General features: G+C 39.4%; 1 protein-coding gene across 1 annotated transcript in view; it reads right to left on the minus strand.

Annotated features, from left to right (window-relative positions):
- ANOS1 (anosmin 1) overlaps positions 1-26,605 on the minus strand; it is a 187,242-nt gene that overhangs the window by 137,064 nt on the left and 23,573 nt on the right. The window contains exon 2 of the mRNA XM_063083774.1: positions 18,698-18,745. Coding sequence (XP_062939844.1) covers positions 18,698-18,745 — 48 coding nt within the window. The remainder of the gene's footprint in view (positions 1-18,697; positions 18,746-26,605) is intronic.

Consider the following 26,605-nt stretch of genomic DNA (forward strand, 5'->3'; position numbering starts at 1 on the left):
TCCACCTATGTAAGGTTTGCAGAGCAGCCAAATTCACAGAGATGGAAAGTAGGATGGGGGATGCCAGGGGCTCAGGAAGAAGACAACGGGGAGTTATCTTTTAACGTGTATAGAGTTTCAGTTTGGGGTAATGAAGTAGTTCTGGATGGATGCTGGTGATGCTTGTTCAACACTGTCCAACACTTAATCCCACCACCCTCTATACTTGAACGTGATTAAATGGTAACTTTTTAATGTTACGTATATTTTACTTCAATTTAAAAAAAAAAAAGATGAACATGGTTATGTAAAGCTCCTAGCCATGAGACACAAACTCACATACATGCACACACACATGCAAACACACACACATGCACACAAAACACACATTCACACACATAACATACACATATACACACATATGTGCATATATGCACATAAGACACGTTCACACACATTGACATGCATGTACATACACACATGCGCACATATGTACACACAACACACATCTACACATGTACACACATAACATACACACATACACATATATGTGCATATATGCACATAAGACACATTCACACACATGCACATACACACATGCACATATGTACACACAACACATGTACACACATACACACATCTACACACATACACACATATACATATACACACATAACACATTCACACACATGCACACATAACACACTTTCACACACAGACAGACATACACACACACATACACATATATGCACACGAACACTTCACACAGTCACCTCCCCATCTATATGTGAGAAGACAGAAGACAAAACAAACAGCCCCCAAAGTGCCCCTCTTTGGTTGACATGAATCTCTACCTTTGCTTAGGTACAGAATTAGTTCTAAGGAGAGGAAACTGGAGAAGGACGGATGTTTTTTTTGTTGTAGGTATTCTGCTTACAGACACTCCCTCTCTGGTCTTGTACCCACCTTTTAAAGTGTACAACATTTCAATTCTCTCAGGCTATGTCAGAGGGACTTTTTGATGAATGAGCAGACTGCTAACAATGAGAGATTTTTTTTCCCAGCATAAAAGAAATTCATGTTTTAGATACAGTGTCTCCATCTTTAAATAATAATAATAATAGATTATGGAACTTGGCTTGCCTGAATGAATTTTAGTTTGTGATAAAATGAACTTATAGCTGGGGCACAAAATAATTTCCATTTCAGAGCAAAAATAAATAAAGTAGTTATGCATAGTAGAAAGGAAAGTTCACTCAACAGTCTGTATGGAGAACCTTTGCCAATTATCAGCAATGTGATTCTAGATAGGATGTACCTCTATGACCTTCAGTACTGTCAATTTAGTTGGTTGGACTCTTGCTACTCAAAGTGTGGTCCCTAGACCAGCAGCATCAGCAGCACCTGGGACCTTGTTGGAAATGCAAAACCTTGAGCCCCACCTAGACCTTCTGAATTCTAATCCACATTTAAACAAGATCTCCAGGTGATGCACTTTAAGAAATTTGGTCTAGATAAGTAGCCCCCAAAGGCAGTTCTCGGCACATAGATGCATCATGATGTGTTGTGTTACATGGCACCAGTAATCTGTGGTCCATAATAGCAAAAACAGTTATAAATGTCAAATAAATAAATGTGGGCAGATTCTAGATTATGCACCAAAGTGCAAATCTTACACATGTGCTTCTACAAGATTCCTTGACTGGGAAAGAAGGGGAAATGGGAGAGAAGTTACAGCCCAAGTCCGAGAACTGCCTGGCAGCACCCATGGAATTATGCCAAGACACTGAGCAGAATAACATGTGAAAATAAAATTTTAACTGAAAGAAAAATTATTTCTCCCAGAGTATTATGCATATAGTGTATATTAAATAAATACTATCTAAATTTTCACACAAAGAAATTACACCATTTCATTCAGTTAAGTTGCACTAACCAGTCGTAAATCAGAGGAGTTTCATCCTTGCGGTAGTGCAAAAGAACGTTGTGTCCAAAATGGTTAAGTAAGTGATGGATAAAATCACTCTTCCTATTCGTGATTTTCATTTTAGACTTTGAGTACCTAAATGAGTTCAACGGTTTCCTTGTACTGCCATTATTTGCAGGCTTATAAAAATGCCAGTGATTAAAAATAATCTTTCATCATTATGAAGTGATTTTACTTAGCAAGGTAGATTATATCCTGATCCCAGATATTTTCTGCCCTCTCTGGAAGGTGATGACACATCTGTGGCCATTACTGCATACACTTCTCTGTCCTATATCAATAACAGGACATTGTATCAAAAAGTCACTCTTGGTTCTGTGAATCACTTGGCCAATGGACTATGAGATGTGGTAAGTGCCACATTTTTAACAGACGTCCCAATGTTCTTCTACTCCTGTCTTCTCCCACTTCAAAATTAGCATAAATGCCAAGTTGTAGTTGAAGTGTAGTGAGAAAAAGTAAATAAAGTGAGGTTTAGGGATTGTTACCACAGCCTAACGTGGCAAGAGCTTACTGATACTTAATAGTTGTAAACAAAGTAAACCTTTCCATTTACATGACTTCTAAATTGCTACTTTAAGAAATAAAATAGTATTACATGCACTGTAGAGGTAAAAATAATAATAAAAATTATATCATTTTCTTTACAAAATCCTCCTATGTATAAGTAGGCATATTAAGATACTTAGGTTTCCATAGACATATAATCAGATACTGATTCAGGCTTTTAAATTTTGTAAATTTATATCTATATTTGTAATATTTCCATTTAGTTATTTTCTTCACCAAAATGTCTTATTCAAAAATGTTACTTCTATAGTCAAATTTATGGAGTCATAGATGGTGGTTGCCAGGGGCTAAGGGAGAGGGAAAACAGGAGTTATTTAATGAGTATAGAGTTTAGTTCTGCAAGATGAAAAAGTTCTGGAGATCTGTTTCATAACAATGTGAATATACTTAACACTACCAAACTGTACACCGGGCCATTTATTAGAAAGAAATACTAGTCATAAAACACTAAGTTTCCTCAATACACCTCAATAATATTCCTTCAAGTTATATTTCCAAAGACTATACAGCAATAAAATTTTGAACCAGGAATTTTTTTTTTTTTTCGGTGAGAATAAGTTTTTGAATTGCTGAGTAGATGATATCTCAGGAAGACATAAATCAATCTAATCAGTTGTGGTCATTGCACCTACATCATGTAACATCAAGGCACTTGTTTCTCTCACCTTCCCCACTGGCAACACTGTACCCACTTCCCCTCTAATCTCTCACACGGGCACCAAGCAGCAATCAAATCTCATAGAAGGTGACTGAGTTACTTATGGTCCAGATTCCCTGGTGCAGAGCATAAGAATATGCCATCCCAAAATATGCCACTTTGGCATAAGAATTATTTTGAGTTGAAGGCAACTGAGAACCAGTAGATACTGGAAGAACTCTGACTTCCCTCTTCTGCATAAAAGCAGGGCATAAACTTCCCTTTTGAAAAGGTGACATAGATATCCATTTGTAAAGGTGTTCCCCTCTCTTGGACCAGAAGGGAAGAACACCTCTTATGTGCATAACAAACCTGGCCTACCATACACTTCCTAGTCTCCTACCCAAAACTTACCACCCCTAGAAGCCAAACCCCTCTTTTCTTTTGTCTAGTCACATCTCTGCATTGCTCTTTGTTAAAATGGTATATAAGCTTCCAAGTCTGATGACTTATTTGAGTTTTCACTTCTTTTCTGGGAGGCCCCTTGTGCGTACAAAAACATTAACATCAAAAACAATTTGTATGCCTTTTCTCTGCTCATCCTTGTCTTCCCTTGTCTTCCCAGTTCTGTACCATAGGCCACTGGTACAGAACCTGCAAAGATGCAGGAAGAGTTTTTCCTCCTGTGTACTAGTCTTGTCACCTAGCAATTAAATATAAAACAGAGAAAATTGGTATCGGTAGAAACTAGTTTTAGGTGAAGAGAAGTACTTATACATATTCATGAGAATATAGCTAACTATCTTGTTTAAGAGACTGTCCAGGCTCTCAAGTTGTCAACCTCTCCCTACTTCCTTCTTTATTCTCTTTTCACTATGGCCACACTACCAAAAGGAGGGGAAAACCATGCCCCAAATCAAATTTCTCCCTTTCCACATCTTCCTCAGCTAATACGCAGTCTGGTTCCTATCTTCCAGACTCTCCTAAGAACCCTCTTTCAAAGCAAGCGATGCCATCAGGTCCATACTACTGTCCTCATATTTTATTAGCCACAGGACCTTGGAAGGCCACTCTGCATCCCAGCTTGCCAAAGAAAGTTAATACTTTTCTTTCCAATCTCAGAAGGATGCTTCAAAAGTGAAAGGCATTAATTTATATAAAAATTATTTGCAAACTGTAAATCCTGACCACATGTAACATATTAAGATCATGACTTCAGATCAAGCCAAAGTTGGATCAACACATTTAGGGAGGAATCTAGAAGGAATAAAAGTGTCAAATTACCACTAATGTAAGATAAGCAACTGAAATAATTATACCAATCTGAAGTCCTTCTGAGAGCACAGAACTTAAGGGTTCTGATTCATGTAAGTAAATTTATATCCAACCTACTCCCTACACCCCACCCGCTCACCCAACTGAACCGTCCATAAGCACTGGGTGAGGCATATATTTAAAGCTCGACAAATGAAAAGTGAGCTAAAAAAGAGGAATGGAGTTAATGTGTTTCCATGCCTGAAGAATCTCAGGTTCCATCTGCAAAAACATACAAACAACAAAAACAAACTATGAGACAGTGAATGTGAACATAGAAACAGCACCTTGCTAGCACACGGGGGGACTGGGACTCAAGGAATAAAAGGGTAAAGGAAAGCTGCACAAAAGAAAAAGTATAGTTCTGGCCTTTAGAGGAAAAGGACAATTTCACAGCAAATACACAGCACACACATGCACACACACACACACACACACACACACACACAGAGAGCACAGGTATAGTAATAATTGTAACTAGAACAACAAAGAGTTAGCATGCGCCATGAGCCAGGAGCTGTTCCACACCCATGGGACACACTAAGCCATTTAATCTTCACCACATTCTGTAATGTATCCACTAGTGTTATCATCCCCTTTTTTCTGCCGATGAGAAAATCAAAGCACAGAAAGCAAAATCATTTGCCCAAGATCACATTTCCCCTAAGTGGAGAGGCCATAATTTGTTGATCAGTTTTATCAGCTGTTTAGTAACCACAGGCTCGCCCCATGCTCTTCACCTCCATGTTGTCCAAAATGGGGCAAGCAAAAGCCAAGAGGGGAGGAAGAACGTGGCATGCTGGGGGATCTGCCAAAATTCTCTGAGAATGAAAAAATACACAGGAAAAATGGAGGAGACTTGCCCGGTGAGTTAAGTGAGGACTCAACTGTGAAGTACACCAAAGGGTCTGCTTGGGACCAGATTTGATCCTGTAGGTCAGGCTCCCCTGGGCCAGAAGCAATGATGTCCCCTGGGATCCTCTAGAAATGCAGACTCCATGCCCCTGCTGAGACCTGCTACATCAGAATCTCTGGAGGTGGGCCCACGAATCTGAACTTGGGACAGCTCTCCAGGAGATTCTTAAGCACGCTAACATTTGAAGCTCTAAGAAGTTGGGAGCCATAAACAGCAAAAGGAGAGGGGAAAAAAAAAACAGGGGCTATGGAACGGGTACATTTCAGGAAGAGTAAGTGCTTGAGTGAACTCAGAGGGGATGGCAAAATAGTTTGAGAGGCTGATCTGAGGGACTTTGCATGGAAAGGTAAAGGACAGGAAGGTACTAATGAAGATTTTGAGGGTTTCAGCTTGAGTGATTGAGAGAATACCCATGTTTTTAACTAATATTGAGAATCCAGAGGGAGGTGCAGGTTTGGGCAAAGCAGATAAGCACTTTGACCCAGGCCATGGAGCTAAAATACGAGAAATATAGCCTCGGGGTTTGTGGCGAATTTGCCCTGGGTCCTTCGGCTGCTGTCTGCCTTTGGAGTCCAAGCAACAAGGCTTCCTGGTGATCCAGGACTTTTCGATGCTGTTTCATCCAATACTTTTGAGATGGCCGAGATTTACAGTTGATTAACCCGCATAGTTCAGTTGCTTGTTCAAAAGATTCTAGGAAGGGATTATTTCTGTGCCCAAAGAGCCCAGGAGAATAGAGAAGGCTGCTTGCAGGCCATAATGTGAATTCCCCGGACTCGGTAGGCTATGCTCAGTGAAGCAGATAAAGGAAAGTTAAAGAAGCATTTAGTTCTGCAGGATGCCAGCCATAATCAGTATCTTTTTGTGGAAGGATTTAGGAGGCGGGGAGGGTTATCCTCAGTGCAGGCATTATGTCCACACACAAAAAGGGAAAATGTGCATACAGTTGGACGTAAAAAGCCAAAACTCACAGGCCTCCCCCTCTCTCCCCAAGCGAAACTTGCCGAACACACACTCCCAAATACGAATGCATGAATCTTCACAGCTTAATAGTCCCAGAGCCATTGTGGAGTTTCTCTTGGGAACTGCAGCTCATTTATCTGCAACTGACCAAGTTCAGCCCTTCGGCTGTGAGAACTGAGCCATCAAAAGCCCCATCTTCATCAGCAGGCGGAACGGAGACAAGCTACAGCCGAGGAAGACCTGAGCAGCTCGCCTTTTACGCTCAACAATGGTCCCGTTGAGGCACATGAGAAAGGTCTGCAAAAGGCTGGATCTGAGCACATCTGCAGGCGGCCGAGCTCTCAGAATCATCTTTGCCTGCTCTGTGCAGGGCTCATCCTGGCCCCACAGCTCTTACCGTTTTTCTTGTAAACCGAGTTGCTGACTCGGAATTCTTGGGATCAGTACTTGCAATGAATTAAAATGCATCTTGTTCAATAAGGTGACATCACATGGGCCCATTTTTTCTAACCACCAGCAAAGCTCCCTTGTTTAAACTTGGCATTTCCTCCAACCTGCCTTCACACGAACTGTGCTTTTGGCACAATGAAAATAACATTGCCATTCTCACTCTGTCACTTGAGTGGCATTTCCACTGTAAAACTGAAACCCAGTTCATCAACATTTATTACTCTATGCTTTAAATTTTCAACTTGGACTCCCATAACCTAAGGCATACTGGGGCTGGAAGAAGACCCTTCATAGGAGTCAACATAAACATTTACTGCTATTAATAATAAGAGACAGAGAGAGAGCTCTCTAATTACTATTAATTATTATTAATTACTACTAATAATAAGAGACAGAGAGAGAGCTTTATAAAGTGCACACATTAAGTCATTTTCCCCCCACACAAATGGAAAATGAACTACCCACATTGGTAGCTATGCTCTGAAAAGACCCGGTTGAGAGAGAAGTCCTTTCTTTATTGTGTAGTTTTAAAGACTGTTCTTTGACCTCTGCTATTTGCGACTTGAGATCTGTGAAGACAGAGCCAGGCCCCTTTGGCTCCAGCAGCCCACACAGACAATAGCTCTCCGCCTCTGTGCCGCTTACCTCTTTTCCCATCAGAACCTGTCTATCCCGCACTCCCAGTTTTCGTCATTGAAGATGCAGTCTCTCGTTTTTCGTGCCCAAGAACAGCCACTACCTGATTCACAAGAGGCGGCCATTGCTCCTTTCCAGTGAAGTTGTGATCCCAGTACCCCCCAGCTGAAAGATCTTTGGTATGAATATAGATGTCTTGTCACTTATCTTGTTTAACCATGAAATTCTGGATAAAACGGTTCAACTAACTTAACTCATCAGACAAGTTTCAGCCACAATATGGTACCGTTCTAGTTATGTATTATTTTATGGATTTATATATTTAGCTATGGCCTTTGTCACTCCTAAGAGAATTTAAGACAATTTACAAAGCTTCATATGATAGAGACAGAAAACAACAGTTGAATGGGTGAGAAAAATGAGATAAAGAGAAATAAAAACCAGGAGAAAGTAAATAAATCAGTGGAGTCAGGTATAAAGCAAGTTCCCCAAATGCATGTGATCATTTTCAATAGACTTGTTAAAGATAGGCTATTTTATTTGTCTTTTAATTTTCTAACAGCCAATTATAAGAGCAAATCACTATCAGTTACAAAATCCACAGCAGCCATAGGCTAAGAAAATCTACCAATTTCTCAGGGAAGCACAGTAAATACTGGCAATAGGACCAGAATAAATGTCCCCCCAAATTTTCTCCAAAAACGGCATGGATTAACAGGCCAATGTCCTCAGTAAGTACTTCCAAGTAGCCCCAATGACTAGGTTTGTCAGTTTCTGGAACAATCACACACAGTGCACTGTAGCAACATACAGTCCAGTAAAAACCATTTGTTAAAGAACGATTTTGAAATGGCCAAGATACATAGTTTCATCTTGTAACCAAGACAAAGATTGTAGCGGTCTGGAAATGATACACCCATCAGGCAGGTCAAAACACTGTTTCTCTCCAGTGGCTTTTGGTACCACAAGGATACAATGAGTGTGACACTCTGCTCCTTGAAAGTCCCTGGTGTGAGTGGCTTTGTTGACATTCACCATCATTTCATAGTTAGCAGAACTTTTTTTAGCTCTGACATTCACTGTAAAATTAAAGGTCCTAACAAGGACACTTGTCTGGATAAAAAAGCAACCCCATTTCTGCTTAGACATGTATCAAAGAAGGTGAAGAAATATTTGACAAAAATCCTCTTTAGAAAAAATGATTTTCTCTTCCAGCCCAGAAGAAAACAGAAGGTACAACCTTAATGGTATATCACACACAGTATAGCTGCAATCATTGTTGGCTGAAAAAGGAGTACAAAATAAATGCCCAGCTTAGGCATTAAACACACACACACACACACACACACACACACACACACACACACACACACAAAATCTCAGATTACCCAAAGAACATCATGCTTTGAGCAATGAATCTCATAAGGAAGTTCTCCAACCTAAACCAGTTGCAAAATAAGCATATCAAAGTAGTGGAATGTCATTTTTTATGGAGTGAGCCAGGTTCTTTCCCTATTCAATAGATAAAAGGTAAGAACTCTTGAGAAATGCAAATTATCTTAGTTTACGGTCATTTGTCTATAGTCCTTTTTACAGACAAGTTAGAAAATAACAAGTGTCCCTGTTCATCTAGCTAGTGAAACAGAATTAAAATTAAAACCTACACTCATTTTCCTGTAAAGACTACTCTTTTAAAAACATAGGGAAATAAAAAGTTTCCAAGGCAGGTGCACACAAACCCAAATTAGGTTTTCTAAGAGGAATTCCTGTGGGTGAGCACTTAGACAACTAGACTCGAACCTCATTCCAAGTACTACCTATTGGATGGAGTCAAAATTATGAACACAGAAAAGTGAATGTTGACACCTTTAAATTCAAGTGAGAGTTTTCACCCCAGTAGAGGAGATTTTGACAGTGACTCTCATAGCAAAGGTACAGCAACATATCACAACCCCATGTCCAACACCCACAAATTCCTACCTACCCAGCTGTTGAAATCAATGCTTTTTCTTTACTCAAACGTAGCAGTCCCCAGACTTCAATCAGCACTGGTGCCTCTGCCAGCTGCAAGATCAAACCTTCAAGCAATCGGTGCTCAGCGTGCTTTCTGATGAATGCATTACATCTTCAAAACATCTGTCAGACTGTAATCACCATGGAATGCTTCCTGACTCAGACAGTTTTCATATGTTCAAAACAGATTGCCTTACTAAAGCCAGCTATAAGGGACCCTTCTTCGACTGCAAACCAAATAAGAGATTCCGTTTGCATCTTCTTTCATCAGATGGAAGTGGAAATTAATAGTAAGAGATTAGGAAAGGAAGAGGATAAAGACACACGGAGGTGCTTTTTCCCTTCTACATGGCTTTCCTTTGAAGTTTATAGCAGGTGGAGGAGTCTTTCACACCCATAAAATTGACATGGAAAATCAGAAACACATTGAGCTATTAACTTGTCACATACTGGATTTAAGTCTAAATAAAAAGCTGTTCTTTCCCTTAAGTACTGATCGTGCTGCCAGCCTCGCAGGAAGTTTTGCATGTCCTTTCAGCAGACAGGTAAGTTTCTAGGCTAAGATAAAATAGAATGTTCTAGCTACTGCAGGCTAATGATCGCCCAAACGCACACCGTGTTTGATAAAAGTCCTCAGCATGAGGGCAGAAACACTTACCAAGAGAATGACAGTGGTCAGGGGAAACAAATCAGGGACACGTTCACGCAGCCTTTAATGCTGCAGGCTCCAATTAGAGCTGTGAGTTTGCATTCCGGAGGCTGTGTCAGATGGAAGAGTGGAGCAAATCCCTAATTGCTTAAATCATTAACTAATCCATCCACCTGCATCATCCCTACAAGGGGAGCTGCTGGAAGCCGTCAGCGGTTTCTCACAAATCTCAGGGCTTCTTCCCTACCATTTCAGAAACAGTGTTTGGAAACTGGATGTTGATTTAGCTACCCCATTTCTAAACTCATGTGTGTGTGTGTGTGTGTGTGTGTGTGTGTGTGTGTGTGTGCATCTATTTCACATTCTCTTACTTTTTTTCTTTTCTTTGTTTTTCCCATTTCTGCCTTTACATCAGATGTGATATCCATTTTAATGCCCCTGTAGCGCCACACTGGATGGAGTATTGTAAATAATGTTGCACATTTAGCCCTAACTTACGTGTGCTGGTCACGCGATTTTCAACTGCACCAACACCCTTCAGAGAGACTTCATTTCTTGGTCAGAACAATGAGCCGAGACTAACACAATGGTTGTCAGGCTACTTAAAATCATGCCATTTTTTTAGCATGATGTTATAGTATAGTCAGACAAATTAGCATTTGGCAATTTTTATTAATCATGCCAATATAATATTGTACATACCAACGGCTTTTTCAAAACAACACTAGTTGAAACATCACACACTCTTAACAATTTATTTTCATATACATTCCACAGAAATTTTAAGTCCACTGCTGATTTTTAAAAAATAATAGAATATTTCTCCCTTCTCTTCTGATGTCATCACATCATATTTATTTTCTCCTAAAAAAAATAAGGCCATGATCTTTACTTGTGGAAATGACATCACTGGTATCCAGAATAAAGGGGAATTAATTACACCCCATTTGAGAAGTTTTCTACAAGATGCCATCCCTTTGAGTGGCACAATCCTGCACTTGTGACAGTCATTGTCAACGGACTGTGCAATAGTTGGTAGCCTCTGAAAGAGATCAAGAAGTTAGACAAGAGATGCTTGGTGTACATCAACTTTGTCCTTCAAATTTATCATACATAAAGTCAGAGGATACTGTGTGAATACAGTAAGTATTACCATAGGTCTAAAGTACATAAATCATCTGAAATTTTGACCCACTATTTATTAGAATTGCAAAGAAAAAAAAAGAGACGTTCAGCTTTGGGTTTTGGGTATTTGGACATAGTGCATATCCATGTATGCCTGAGTTTTCATTTTGGTCCTAAGACTTGCCTTCCCTGGGCTCTGTGGATTTACAGTCATTACCACACAAGTCATAGAAAGCATCTAACATAAAACAAAAACTTTCAATGGTCACAATCAGTTGTGTTTCAGAGGTTTGACCCTCATCCAATAGATTTCACAGACATCAAATGAAGTCATCCAGATATTCATACAAGCAAAACCAATCTAACCAAACTCTAAATTTGGCTCTGAATAAACCTGGAAAATTACTAAAAATTTGGAGTTGTAGTCCTTATAAGAACCAAACTCCCACTGAGATCAAAGCAGCACACAAAGGCACCAAAATGGGGCCCTAAATTACTGCTTTTTGACACATACACTCAAACCAAATGGGAGACAAAAGCCAAGTGAGTGAGTTACAGCACCCAGAGGGAAGGAGGGTTGAGCACAACTGCTTCCAGACAGGCAGGCTGTCACCAAGTGTGCCATCATTAGACGCAGGGTTTTGAAAGGTGACTCAGAGCTAACGTGAAAGGAGAAATCTTTTACACAGAGAAGACAGAACCCTCATGTACAGATAACATGAGCATGTGTCAAAGATTTGACTTAACTAACAACATGGCAAGAGAACCAGTAAGATTAAATTCAAAGAAGTCCAATAGATAGACAGACAGTAGATCAATAGATAGATGATACATAGACATATTGATAGATGGTGGATAAATACAGATAATGGATGGATGAATAGACAGTGATACATAGATAAATTGATAAATAATAGGTGATAGACGGACAGAGAGAGAAATACGAATGCCATGCTGGAGTGGATTTACAAATGGATGTATAGCATTCTATTCACAGGGAAAGCATCAATTGCATTCCACTGGACACAATTAATTTGCATTTCTATGGACAAGAATCCTCTGCATTATTAACAATTTTCTACCATTCACAGAATAGGAAAATAGCTCAAAGATAATGAACAGCGGACAAAACCTGGAAAAGTGCAAGAGAGGGGGTGATAGTCTTTCCTTTTGACTAATGTTGAAATCTTTCACAACTTTTCCCGACTCTGACAGTCACATCTTAACATTAGATTCTCAAAAATTAATTGTGATTTATTTAAAGTTTTCTTACTATTATTTACTATTTATTCTTTCCACAAATCCCTGTAAAATGATGGACAATGTTCCATAAACAATCTCAGAAATTGTTCGTTTTTGTTGAAGCTTGAATACTCCAAGACGTAGCTTTGCATGACAGAAGAATGCGATTTCATTATTTGGTTTGGTTTGGTTTTACATGTGTGAATGCAATAGTGTAGAACAGCCACGGGACACACCCAGCTCCCACCTGTTTTTGTACAGCCAATGAGCTAAGAATGAGCCTTACATTTCCAACTAGTTGGAAAAAAAATAAAATTTTACAACATGGGAAAATTTTATGACATTCAAATTTCAGTGTCCACAAATAAAGTTGTCTTGAGACACAGCCATTCTTTTTTGTTTATGTATTACCTACTACTGGTTTTGTGCCACAACGGCAGAGTTAAGTAGTTACAGCAGAGACGTTATGAGCTACAAAGAAAAAATGATTTACTCTCTGGTCTTTTACAGAAATCATTTGCTGACCCCAAAATATGCCACCTTGGCACAGTAAAGAACGGCAGATGCAGGAAGGTCTCTATTCCACCCCTCTCCCCACCTAACACATACCTTCTTCTCTGGAACAGGTTGTAAGAACCTGATGTGAGAGGGGCCCTCTCTGTATCTGGAGGAAAGGAACGTCCTTATCTCTGCAGACAGTGGATCACAGAGAAGAATCTGAACAAACAAACCTTGCTCAGTTTCCCCAGTTTATGACTATTAGATCATAGCCCCTTTGTCCTATCACACTTCTGCATGACTGTCCACTCTTCATAAACCCTAGCATAAAAATACACGAATTCAACACAAAATTTATTAAGTAAATCTGTATGTTTTGTCTTGTTAAACTGTCCTATGGGGGCTAAGCCATGAACACAGGATGGGTAGAAAAAAAGATATTGTTCCTGCTCTACAGATATCTAAACATGGCTCATTAACGTATATGGACCTCCGCACTGTGACTAAATACCAGGGTATCTTGCCCACCAATTCGAATCTCCTGTGAAATGCTCCAAAATCATTCCTAAACCAGTCTTTAGAGAAATTACGTGCAATGGAAAATAGAATGTAAAAATAAGCACTTCTTCTGAAGAGGAGGAGACTGCCTTTGGCAAGATATAGCATTGGTTTTTGAGATTCCACAACTATACAATAAAAGAATTACACTGGAATATTCCCAAAGTCTTTTTAGCTTCAGAAAGCTTTTCTCCATCCTTTCTACAAACAGTAATCCCAGCAGTCTGTATCAGCCACGTTTCCCTATTGCCACCCACCCAACTCTTACCACAGTCCAAAGATCCATAAGTTGGTGACTCATTCAAATGGTTCTGCCTTTCTTAGTCAATTATTTCCATTTCAGTACCAAATAAGTTGTGAACGTGAGAAACGAGCCTCAAGACAGTGAGCGGAATTTGATAGAGACTGGATCACATACACATGAACCAATCAACGCATGAATACCAAGGGATCTGAGAATGCTGGAAAGAGAAAGGACCTCAAATTGGAAATAGCCTGGGGATCAGCAGAGATTAAAGTAGAAGCAGACCCTAAAAGTGCACAAATACACCAACGGGTGACGTCACAATAATGGGGACTCTTAAGAATCTTGCATGAATGTTTAAAAAAGGCTGAAGTAACAGTAGCTGGGGATTTGCTGAGTAAGCCAAAAAATAAGAAATTAGTGCAAAGACCAAGTTTGCTTTTGGATCACTTCATCACTAGGGCATAGGACATAGTAGATGTTCACTGAGTATTTATTGAAATTGAATTAAACTCCATTGGAACAAGCAAATGAAATGCGTTTAAAGAGAATGTTAATCTAAGAACATAAATGAAAGTTCTGAACAGCCACCACATTAAGATATATGGGGAAAAATTAGGAAATTTACATTATATCTGGTATAGAATAATTTGTTATTTAAGAGAAAGATTAATTCAAATAGGCTCTTAAAATAATGTGCAGTACATTATTAAAGTTGGACTAACTTAAAAGTATTAAAATGAAAATATATGACATTTTACTAGTATGTATTACAGGATGACAGTAATATTTCATTCCAAAAAGTATTTAGGAAGCCTTCACTTAAAAAATAAAATTCAGATAAAAATTGATTAGAAAAATTATTTGGGTAGAATAGAAAAATAAATTTTTGTGCCAAAGGCATATGTTTGTTTTCTTAATTAGAAACAGATGATCTCATTATTTAGTTACCGCTGGAATTGAAGTCCTAAAAATAAGTTATTCTAAAGGCATCAGGTTTTGATAAATTTGGTATATTTTAAAAGTTTGCCATTCATCATCCTAAACTGAAACTTAGCTCAGATGTGAATATTGTAAACAGTTTATTTTGGACTGGCCAAGAGCAAAGCATGTTTCTCTGGGTTTAGTGCGCTATCAATGTGAAAAATATCTCCTTAATGGAAGAATTTCTAAGGAATCCATTTCTCTCGGCTTCTACCATATATCCCTGAATACAAGCTGAACCAGCAGAGTGGGCGTCCTTAGACTGTATCTTCTTGATTTCCCATTGAACAAATAATGAGGACATCAAAGTGAGAAGAATTGGGCAATAATGTTGCCACAAATTTATATGATTTACAGTAGCCATGAGCGTGACTCAGGAAAATACCCAGAGCAGCAAGAGAATCAATCATTAGGTTGAGCAAGAGATCGCTCATAATTTTTTTTATTCTTCTATAATACTTCATATGCGTAGGGTATACAATGGGAAAATCACCAGCTGACTCAGTTCAAATCCTGTCATTAGTATTTATCGGTACTTACTACTCAAGTGACTTTGTGAGAAAGTCATCCAACTTCCGCAAGGATCTGTGAAATGAAGGTGGTCATGGCCAAGATTAGGTCAAGATTAGGTTTGCTTGCCCAGAAGTCCATCTTTATATAACGAAAGAAGTGTGAAATAATAGTGACTTAAGCAAGATAAGTTATTTCTCATGTGCAAAGGATGTGAGAAGTTCAAGGCTGGTTGGGGTCTCCATGGTATCAAAGACCCCAGTTCTTCCTATATTTCTTATTAGTTATTCTCAGACTGGCCTCATGGTCCAAGATAGCTGCAGGAGCCCCTGCCATTGCTCTGCATTCTAAGCAGCAGAGAAGAGAAAGGGGGAAGAGCAAATAGGAGCATTTTCTAGCTAAATCACATTACTTTAATGAGTTCCCTTTAGAGAGGCATCTTGAAAATCTTTCACAAAAACTCCACTTGCATTTAATGAGCTGGAAATTAGATGATCATATTTAGCAGCAAGAGAGTTTGGGAAGATGTGTATTTTTAACCCTAGGTGGCAATGTGCTCAGGTGAGGAAGTAGGTTTGGTTATTAGAGAAGAGGAGAGACTTGGATTCAGAGGCAAAGAGCAGTTTCTCTCACCTACTTTAGAGGGTATATGGTGGGAATTAGAATTTCCATACATAACAAGCCCCTAAAAAGGAGCTTGGCACATACCATGATCTCATAAACTGTGCATGTATTGTCTTTCATATAAAAAATAAAACTGCTGAGAAGAAGGCAATATTCTTCATTTATTTTGTAACTCCCAAAATGTGTAAACCAGGGTTTCTCAATCTTGTCACTATTGACATTTGGAGACAGATCATCTTGCTTTGGGGGCTGTTCCATGCATTGTACCTTGTTTATCAGCATCCCTGACCTCTACCCACTAGATGACAGTAGCATCCCAGGTGTGATAATAAAAAATGTTTCCATCCACTGCCAATGTCCGCATGGGAGCAAAATTGCCCCCAGTTGAGAACCAGTGGCCTGGACCTATGCTGGACAGTAAGTTACTCTTCTCTGTTATCTGAGGGTTGAATGCAGCAGGAGCTTAAGGCCATTGAGTGCTCATTCCATTGTGCCCAACTCAGCATAGGAAAGAGGAGATTTTCCCAGTGAGTAATACATAACCAGGCTATCATACAGCTAGAAAATGGATTATCTGCTACTTTTCTCCTGAAGGTAATGCAGTGAAGATGCAATTTGAGGGAGAAAAAAAAATGCTATATAACGGTTCCATTCATTCATCACAAATATTTGTTGAACAACTACTATGTGCCCAACACCAGTCTAGGCTCTGGGGACACTACAGTAAACAAAGAGGACAGGAGCCCATATCCCCATGAAGCTCACTTCTAAGACTCCAAGCAGATAAAGGAATACCTGTATAATGTCCTGTCGGGGCATGGTGCGGACAGTGAGGCAGGTATGTGGGCAGGTGCGCAGGGGATGACCCAGGAATGTGTGGCTGAGAGGGTGGCATTTGTGCCAAGATGTGAACAAGGAGTAGTGGTGAGTTGGGTGTCTCTCTGGGAAGGAGCATTCTGGGTGGAGAAAAAAAACAGCCTTGAAGGGGTGGAGTAGCAGGAAATAAAGTTGGAGACAGGGCACAGGCAGACAAGATGGGGCCAGTAAAACCGAGGATTCATGCAGGCAGGAGAATGGCAGCTCAGAGGTGGGAAGAGCAGTCAGAGAACAGAAGTGTGGATAACCTGGAGGGGTTCTGCACTGGAGCTGATGGGCTTTGCAGGTGGTGACCAGAAACGCTCAGAAAGTGTGTAGTTCCTCTAGAGCCTTATGCAAAACTTATCTTTTAAACTATAGAATTTAAAAAGCTGAATCATCAATATTACTTCTAGGTTTTCTTACTCATCTTTGCCAATATTTGTTCAAAATAATTTTCAAAGTCATGGACGCTTATATAACACAATGTATAGGACAGTGACCCAAACCCCAGCATGACCCTGCTGATTTGTCCATTCCTGGATTTTCCCATCTGTGAAATGAAGCTCTAAGGCTTACTATTAACCTCGTTAACCTGGGATTAAGAGGAAAAGCGTAGGGTACTTCACCAATTTCAGGAGAGATGCAAACTTAATTATCTGCACATATGCCCAGTTGTGATAATATCCAAAGGAGATGAACATTGATTAATATGTAAGAGTCATTCTCAAGGATTCAGACTAAAGACAACCCTTGAATTTATGTCAGCTTTGTAATATATTCCACAGTTTCTTCTGGAGTCAACTGTGACTTATTGATTTGCTCTTGTTCTTGGGCGAAAGGGATTGATTTCTTTTCTTGTGAAATTCAAAGTCTTTCCTGCCAGCCTTGATCCTTCAACCACAAACTGTGGTTTCATGATCTATGATCACTAGTGGTGCAATTTCCCTCCCCTGCAACGTTTACAAAATAGTTCAAATGAGCGCCTTTCATTCAAATTCATTTTATGTCTGTAAAAATATCATTAATTTCTTGATGGAATGAGGAGAAAATGGGTGCTTAAATAAGAAGAAATATTGATATAACAAATTATCATCCATATAATACCCAACTAACAAAAAACTGGATGAAAACACTCACGTGCATATATGAGAGTTCCTCAAAAAGTTCATGGAACAATTCATATTTTCTTTTAATTCCACTTCCCATGAACTTTTTCAAGTACCCTCATGTGTGTGTACACGCACACACACACACAAACACACACACATACACACACACACGAGGGATCTTCGAAAAGTGGAAAAATTGAATTAAAAGATAATAAAATCTTTCCATGAACACACTCATACATATATGATTGTGATATTATGGGACTGAGGTAAGAAATGTATTCTATTAAAGATATAAATGAGTATAATGACAAAGTTTAGAGTGTGTGTGTGTGTGTGTGTGTGTGTGTGTGTGTGTGTGTGTGTAGCAAGGGATCTCAAAAATAGGAAAGAGACTGTTCAATTAAAGAAATAAATTATTTAACCAGCAATTCCTTCAAAAAACCCAAAATTACTATATATAACTTAGGTATAAGTAGAATGCATTATATCTTCTGGTTTAAGCAAAAGGCATTTTCTCCTTAATTTTTTAATTAGAAACTTACAGAATAAAGAGAAAAATAAGGTAGTATATAGAACTACTGATACATGGATCTTGATTGCAGTGGCTGCTACACTAACTGAATCTATACGGGTGACAAAATATATTAAAGTATTTGCATACATTGTGCCCATATCAATCTTGGGTTCTATAATTACAAGAAATATAACTGTTGGTGGAAACTGGATACACGTAATTTCTCTGTACTATGTCTGCAACTTCCTATGAATCTATAATTATTCCAAAATTAAAAGTTTTTTACAATATTGATGCAGTTGGACAAAACGTACCTTAGAACATTGCTTGTGATTCTGGCACCAAACGAGGGAACCATTGTTCTGCAGAAAAAGAAAAAGAAATATCGGCCCATTAAATAACTTTCTAATAGAAGACTACACACACACATGCATTTATAGTTTTTAAATTAAAATTTGTGTGTATCATTTAAAAGTATTTGTATTAACCAAAGGCCAATCTTGCAAACCTGATGTTTCTCTCTTCCTGAGATAGAAAATGTGTCTCTATTGTTAGCTCTATTTTGTCACTGACTTCAAAGACATATAAAATCATAAAGATTCCAAGCTGTCCAAAAGGGAAAAGTGTCTGAGCCAACTCTCATGGCGTGCTGAGCAATAAAATACAGACCAACAGGAAAATGAACACTAGGTGTTTCTTCCATGGTAAACAGTTTTGGTAAATTCACAAGTTGGGTATCTTGGAGGCTTTTGATCTCAGCCAATGTACAATAATAAGAGTTTGAGTTTGGAAGAAAGATTCCACATGAAAAGCCCTTTCTTTCCTTTTTACTGGATGTTTGTCTACGAACTAGGGGCTTAATATCCCTAGCCTCGGTTTATACATCTGTAAAACAAGCAGAATAGCAATACCTCATGCATCAGGTCATTGTGATAACTAAATGAAATAATATGCACATAACCCCACTTAGTACAGATTAACATTCCCTCAATATATAACAAATAGTAGGACTATGATTTATTATCTTGAATATTAGAATTCCAGCTTGGGAACCTCTCGATCCACATAACTTAAACTTTGGTCCTAGTTTTTCCTATGGTTGTGATTTTGTAAATCAGATCATACTAGGCTGGTGTGATGGGTAGAGTGAGCAGAAACCATCACCCAATACATAAGATGCCAGGACCTCCAGTTCTCTAAAGTTCAAGGTTGGAGAGCACACAGAGTCACCCTTTTCCTGGTTGAACCTACCCGTTTGCACACAGCAGTATTGCGTGTGTTTGCAGTTGTGAGAAAAGAAAACTAGACCAATAAAATAACTTCTAAAAAAATTTTTTATAGCAAGTTTATTGAGATATAATTCATATACCTTAAAATTCATTCATTTAAAGTACACAATTCAATGGCTTTTGGCGTATTTAGCAGGCTGTGCAACAATCACCACGGTCTAATTCTAGAACATTTTTATCAGCCCCAAAAGAAACCTGCACCTGTTGATAGCCCCTCTGCATTCTCTCCTTTGCCCTAGTTCCCTCACCCTGGCAACTACTAATCTACTTTCTGTCTTTATATATTACCTCTTCTGGACATTTTGTATAAATGGAATCATACAACGTGTTGTCTTTTCATAAGAATGGAATCACACACTATGTGTCTGGTTTCTTTCACTGAGCATAATGTTTTACATCACACTAAGTGCTGTAGCAATTTTGCTTCATCTGAAGTGTAGCATATATCAGTACTTCTTTATTTTTTATTGTCAAATTCCATCATATGAATATACCAAGTTTCACTCCTTCACTTCAAGTGCTATACCTTAATATATCCCATTCCCAATACTATGCCTAATTATTGCATTCCCAAAACCACTACAAAAATCTCAGCTGTATAGGATTAGAAATCTTCCTCTCCTACGTGAAGATAATTGGGCTAAAAGATCTCAGTCTCGCATTCATGCATTAGCTACGAAGCCCCTCCATCGTATAGCGCTAACCTTCCCTTGCAGAGTTAACTCCCAATCATTCCTACACATACACAGGATTTCAGCCAGTCTAGTATCAACCCACCTGCCCCCAGCCGAGCTCCCTACCTCCTCACGTGGGCCCACATCTCTTTCTGCGTGTGAGTAGTCTTCACCCAGACAAGCAAGGACGAAGCTGGGGCGGTACACACACAGCCTGGGGCGAAGCCTGAGCCGGCAGGGTTTGCATCTCAGAAATAATTAGATCAGGTGGAGACCAACGCTGGACAAATAGTGGTGCTTTAGTTACTGAAAACTGAGATGTGAGTTGAAAGGGTGGAAGGAGGGTGCAGATGGGAATGTGATAAAAGGATCCCTTGGCTTGGTAACAACCTGAAAGTTCACAGGGGGACAGGCAGACTGAGGCTGGTCACAAGTAGGGTGACACCTGCAGAAAGCAGGGGCCGGGCATTGAGAAGTAGAAACTGAGAGCAGGGACAGAGAAGCCCTGGAGAATGTCCTACTGACCGCCACCTGCAAGGTCTTGCCTGGGAAGGGTCTACCCTGTTCACTCTGCATGGAGGTGGCTCCCGTGGGACTTCTAGAGACCAAGCCCATCGGATCACATCCCGGCCCCAGCTGGAGAGCACCACGCTCCTGGCCCAGGGATGGAAAGAGGTATCTTCTAAAGACACCCAGGGCTCAAGTGGTTGGAGGAGACCTTGGAGACTGGGTCAAGGCCAGTTTCTTAAGATCTTTTTCACCGGGGTCATGGTTAGAAGACCTTCACCCTCCTGGAGTCAGCTCAGTGGCTCCTGCTCCTGGCTCTAGAAACTCCAACATGGGCCCATTCACCTTCCCTCCAGATCTATCTCTTCCTGGGCAGATTGGTAGGACTTGTGGAGGAGAGAAGGGGCGTCAACCACCTTGCTACTTGCTGCACTGCTCTTGAGAGCTCGGTCATGTCCTCACCTGCGATTGATACGTTTTCTGTTGTCTGAGTCTGAGCTCCCCAGCTGGAGGGGGACCTGGAGACCCGGCTCCTGCTTCCTCTTGCCTGTCTGTGTCACACTAGCAACCAGGGCCACTCTGTTCTCATAGAGGTGGCATCCACCCAAGGCCACCCAAGGGTGACTTCAAAAGTAGGAGAGGCAAATGTATCCTGCCTCCAAATTACTGGTCAACAAAATAATACTGATGTGATAATACACCTTTGGTGATTGATTATGATTATGATTATGATTGATTATGATTATGATTATGATTACTATATCTATGTGACACTTGCCTTGCTGTTTTACATATTCGCCCACATAATCATCCCCTGTAATGACGTAAGCTTCCTTTATCCACTTTACAGTTAGGAAACCTGTAGTCAGGGAAGCTAATTGAAATATCCACAGCCCTGAAGCCAAGTGATTAAACTCAGTGATGAACAACAGGATGGGTAAAGCTGCAGGGTAAGCAAGGCGGTGAGACCGACCCTGGCTTTTGAAGGCATCTCTAGATTTATGACCTTGGAAGGAGAGGTAAGAATTGGTCCCGATGGTCCTGAATACTGTATGTTCTGGAAGCGACACATCAGATAGACGGGCTAGAGTGGACAATGGGAGAGGAGATCAGGTAAATAGGTAGAAAGCAGATTACAGTGGATTTTGTCTTATCTCGGGGAATAAAATTTATTATTGAATAAGTGTCAGAGGGTTTAATAAGAATAGAGGATTAGAGTCATGAGAAGTCCTGTACATGGCAAAGCTTCAGCAACAAAACACAAAGCATCCAGCAGAGACTGTCTGCAGCTGCCCAGCCTCCACCTTCCACAGCCAGACCCCCCGTCCTGCCCCATGCTGACTTTCCTGCATCTTGGGGAGGCTTCCCATTCTACGGGCTCACACACTCCCCCCAAAATGAGAAAGGAACCATAGCCACAGAGCCCAACTCTTGAGTCATTTACATTTTATTGGGAATTAATATCAGCGAACTACCTCAATCAAGGCATTTTCATTTTAAGCAAAATTTTCCACTAATCATAAAATGAAAAGCTCTGTCATTATAAAGAAATATTTGGGGTAATAGCAAGCAAGCATGAAAGATTATTATGATTAGAGTGATTTTTTATTTATTTTTTTTTTTTTTTAGCAAAGACAGTGTGTCACAGGATGCTGGGGAAGATTAAAAAGATAATCCACGTAAAGTATTTAGCAAAATGGCACAGAGTTAGATGTCAGGAAAAAAATCCATTGTTATTATTGATGTGATTTTGTTGCTGTTTCCCATTATTATTGTCTCTAGGAGTAGGAAAGTAATCCTGGGCTTAAAATCTCCCAGGTCTTAATGTAGAACACTCACCCTAAACTAATTGATTTGGTCTTATTAATGAGACTCAGAAGCATTTAATATTGCAAATACTGAAGCACAGTACTTGCAATAAAGCAGGGGATGCCTACCCATCACGTATTGCTCCGTAGGTGCTAGCACTCTTTCAGCATTTGCCAGCATGAGGACTGGGCAATGGAATCGTATTTTTGCTTTAATTTCTTTTGATCAACCATTTGTATTCCCTTTAGAGTAAAAAGTCCATATGTTTTGCCATTTCTATTCTGCATTTACCATTTTATTCATTATTTACCATTTTATTATCAATTTTAGCAGTTATTAGTGCCAACTAGGTTTAATAATCATTTGTCTGTTGCAAAAAGTCTCCAGTACATCACCTGTCTTTCGAATTTATTCATGGAGTTTTTTCTATAAAGACGTTTTCTACATACACATACATACACACACACATGCACAAACATGCATGCCCATATATATTTTCCCCAAAAATGTGTCTTTACTTCCCTTTTGGATTTGGAGTTTCCTGTTTTTCTTAAAACCATTTCCCCCACACCAAGGTTTTACAGGTGTTCTGTGCTTTCGCATTTATCAATCAGCATCAACCATACTATTTATCTCTACAAAGAACTTCTAAGAACCCTTCCTAATGGCATCAGGGATGTGGGTAAGCCCCCAATTACCTAGGCCACGTTTCTTAGGCCAGGTGTGCACGCACAGTGTACCATTACCATCACGTCCGTTGCTTACCTGTACTGCTCTTTGAGCAGCAGAGCATTGGAAAAATACAAGAATCCAGTACATTTCAACACCCTGCCTCAGGGGAAGTCCTCAGTCAGATTACAATAGCCTTCACTAGTTAAGCCACTTGACAACAGAAATAAAATACGGTATTTGCAATAAAGTCTTATTCTGGCTGAAAGCCAGCAAAGATAAAGAGTCAAAGTACATTAGGCTAGAAAGACATGTGCCTCCAGAATCATTATTGTAACCTCCAGGTAAGATCAGACAGTGGGACTTTTGTAATTATAGAAAAATTACATCCTGTGTTTTATTGGTTTAACTAGATCAAACATGAATGCCAGTCAATCCAACTTTCAAAGAGTTTATATAAGTCCAATCAACTGCACCCAGCCATTATTTCTGTCATTTTCAGTCTTTCCATTTCTAGCCTTTTGATTTTTTCCTTCAAGAAAAATAATTCTTCAAAAGCTTCAAGTAAAGAAAACACTTCATTCGCTCAAAGACAACCCACATGGGGTGGGTACAGATAAATAAAAACTAGCTCTCTAGATAGAGCCATTTGAAAAGAGAAAAGAGAATTATAACAGATCCCACGCATTTTCTTTAACAAAACCAGGTGTTGGTGTGGAATAGCCATAAAGGTTATGCAGTCGGCAGTTTCAGAAATACATGCCGAGCCACTTTCCAGCAATAAGAAAGACCATTTGAAACTGAAACCATCCAGAAAATCCTCAATAGACTTTAACTTTACCAATCAATGCTATGAAACTAGAAATAATTAGCTGTGACTCTCAATTGACAATGTCCTTTTGATCCCAAGTTTAAAAAAAAAAAAAAGGAATACATTAAAATTTAGAAATTCATTTTAATCCAAAATATTTTCCTATTATTTTGGAAACATGGTATAATATAACTGATTTCATTTATTAATACAAGGGTGTGCTTTTCTATTATCAGTACACCCAGACATTTCTCATGTATTCAACAGCCAATATAAAATAGAGGTGTTCTAGAGAATAAAACTGAGAATTTTCATTTCCATGAATTGAAATATCTTTAATATGAATCTTTACTAGTGATCACCTGAACTGCACACTCCATTCAAAACATTTCTCAGAAAACTTACATGCGTACTACTAAGTGAAAGAATACAGTCAGAAAAGGCTACATACAGTATGATTCCAACTCTATGACTTTCTGGAAAAGACAAAACTATGGAAACAAAACAATAAAAAGACTGATGGTTTCCAGGAGTTAAGGAGGAGGCAGGAATAAATCGGAGGAGCACAGAGGAATTTTAGGGCAGTGAAACTGCTCTGTATGATACTGTAGGGGTCGACACATGTCATTATGCACTTGTCCAAGCTCACAGAGTGTACAGCACCAAGAGTGACCCCTCATGTAAATTATGGGCTTTAGATGACATGTCATTGTCACCTATTGTTGTCCTATTGTAACAAGTTTACCACTGTGGTAGGGAACGTTGACAGTGGGAGGCTATGCCTGTGTGGGGCAGATGATACATGGGAAACCTCAGAGGGTATTTAGGAATTCTCTGCACCTTTCTCTTAATCTTGCTGTGAACCTAGAACTGCTTAAGTCTATTTAAAAGGCGGGGGGGGGCGGGGGAGACAGACCTATGTGTATATATTTGTTGCTAATAGGATTTCATTCAAAGGTTATGGAATATCCCCAGTAAATAAATGACCTTTTCATTAACCCAAAAAAAAAAAAAAGTCTCCCTGTATTCTACAAATATGTCAGGTATAATGGAATTCTACAGGAAAAAAAAGTTTGACACCAACCTTCCCCTCTCCTCATTTCCACCGTTAGGCATAACCTGCCACATCGTCCTTGCCTTGACCACAAATGCCACTTCTTCCAGGAAGCCCTCCCCAACCCCCTCGCCCTGACTCTCAGACCTCCCTCCACGGCACTGGCTGGTAGCATCCTGCACTCGCGCTCCTTCACTGTTGACAAACATAGACGATTTGTGTTTTTATTGAATGGTCATCTGTCCCCCAGCCTGCAGACACCTTGAAGTCCATTCGTATCACTTGGTCACTACCACCCCTCTGGCAGAGTGCCTACCACAGAGCCAACGGTCATAACAAACATTATTGATTGAAGAAGTAAATGAATAGAATAGAGAGTCATAAAAAAAAAAAATCTAAACTCTAATCATTAGGTCATAAGGAGCTGAAAAGAATGAAATAAATAGACTGGGCTGAACACATTTTTCATCTTCTCTGGCTGGAGGTTTTAGGAAGCAGCTCATTATTTTGTTTTTGCAATGCAAACTTGCGTTCAGAATGAAATACAAGTTATTTAAGAAATAATCATAATAATTATCTTTTTATAGGTGTAGATAATTAAGGTCATCTAAAGAAAATTTATGGAACAGAAAGAGCCAGACATGGGAAGACACTTTATTAACATTTTATTAGGAATTTTGACAAGGAATATTTTAACGAATTCTACGTGTGGAAAAACACTAGACAAGGACACAATTTTTACTACTTACTGTCCATTTTAGAATAATGAAGTCTACCCTACAACCAGAAGTACTGGCCTCTCTCAGAACATCTCAAGCAATTGTCTTTGGTTTTCTCCACGAGGATATGCTAATTATTCATTCATAAGCTAATTAATAAAACTTTGGTTTTCTCCACGAGGATACGCTAATTATTCATTCACTCTTGCCATAGCTATGATTTCAGATATGGAACCTCTAAGCTATATTTGGTATTAAAATATATATGTTAATGGTTGTTTACATTTAATTTACTCCTTTATCTTTATTATATTTAATGTTTTATATTTATGCTTTCTATTTGAACAAAATTTATATTTTCTTAGAAGTTGTAGCCTCCCCACAAAACCACGTAAAACCCTGGAAGATTTCGAGGTGAAATAAATGACTTGTGCTGAAATAAATCCCTGACTCGGATGACAAAGTAGGGTTAGCGTGGGCAACAGAGTGCATGCAAGAGCTTACACAACTGAAGCATTGTCCATGGGAAACCAAAAAAATAAAAACCCGTCTGTGTGAGCTTCATTCTCACAGCTCCTTCTTCATGGCAGGGACGAGGAAAAGCAAAGATGAGCGCAGACTGTAAACGCAAACAGGTCCAGACACAGCTCTGAAGTTTCTGCTTGCCTTGTGTGACGACGCTCCTAAGTC

The sequence above is a fragment of the Cynocephalus volans genome, chromosome X (genome assembly GCF_027409185.1).
Source record: "Cynocephalus volans isolate mCynVol1 chromosome X, mCynVol1.pri, whole genome shotgun sequence".
NCBI classification, from domain to species: domain Eukaryota; kingdom Metazoa; phylum Chordata; class Mammalia; order Dermoptera; family Cynocephalidae; genus Cynocephalus; species Cynocephalus volans.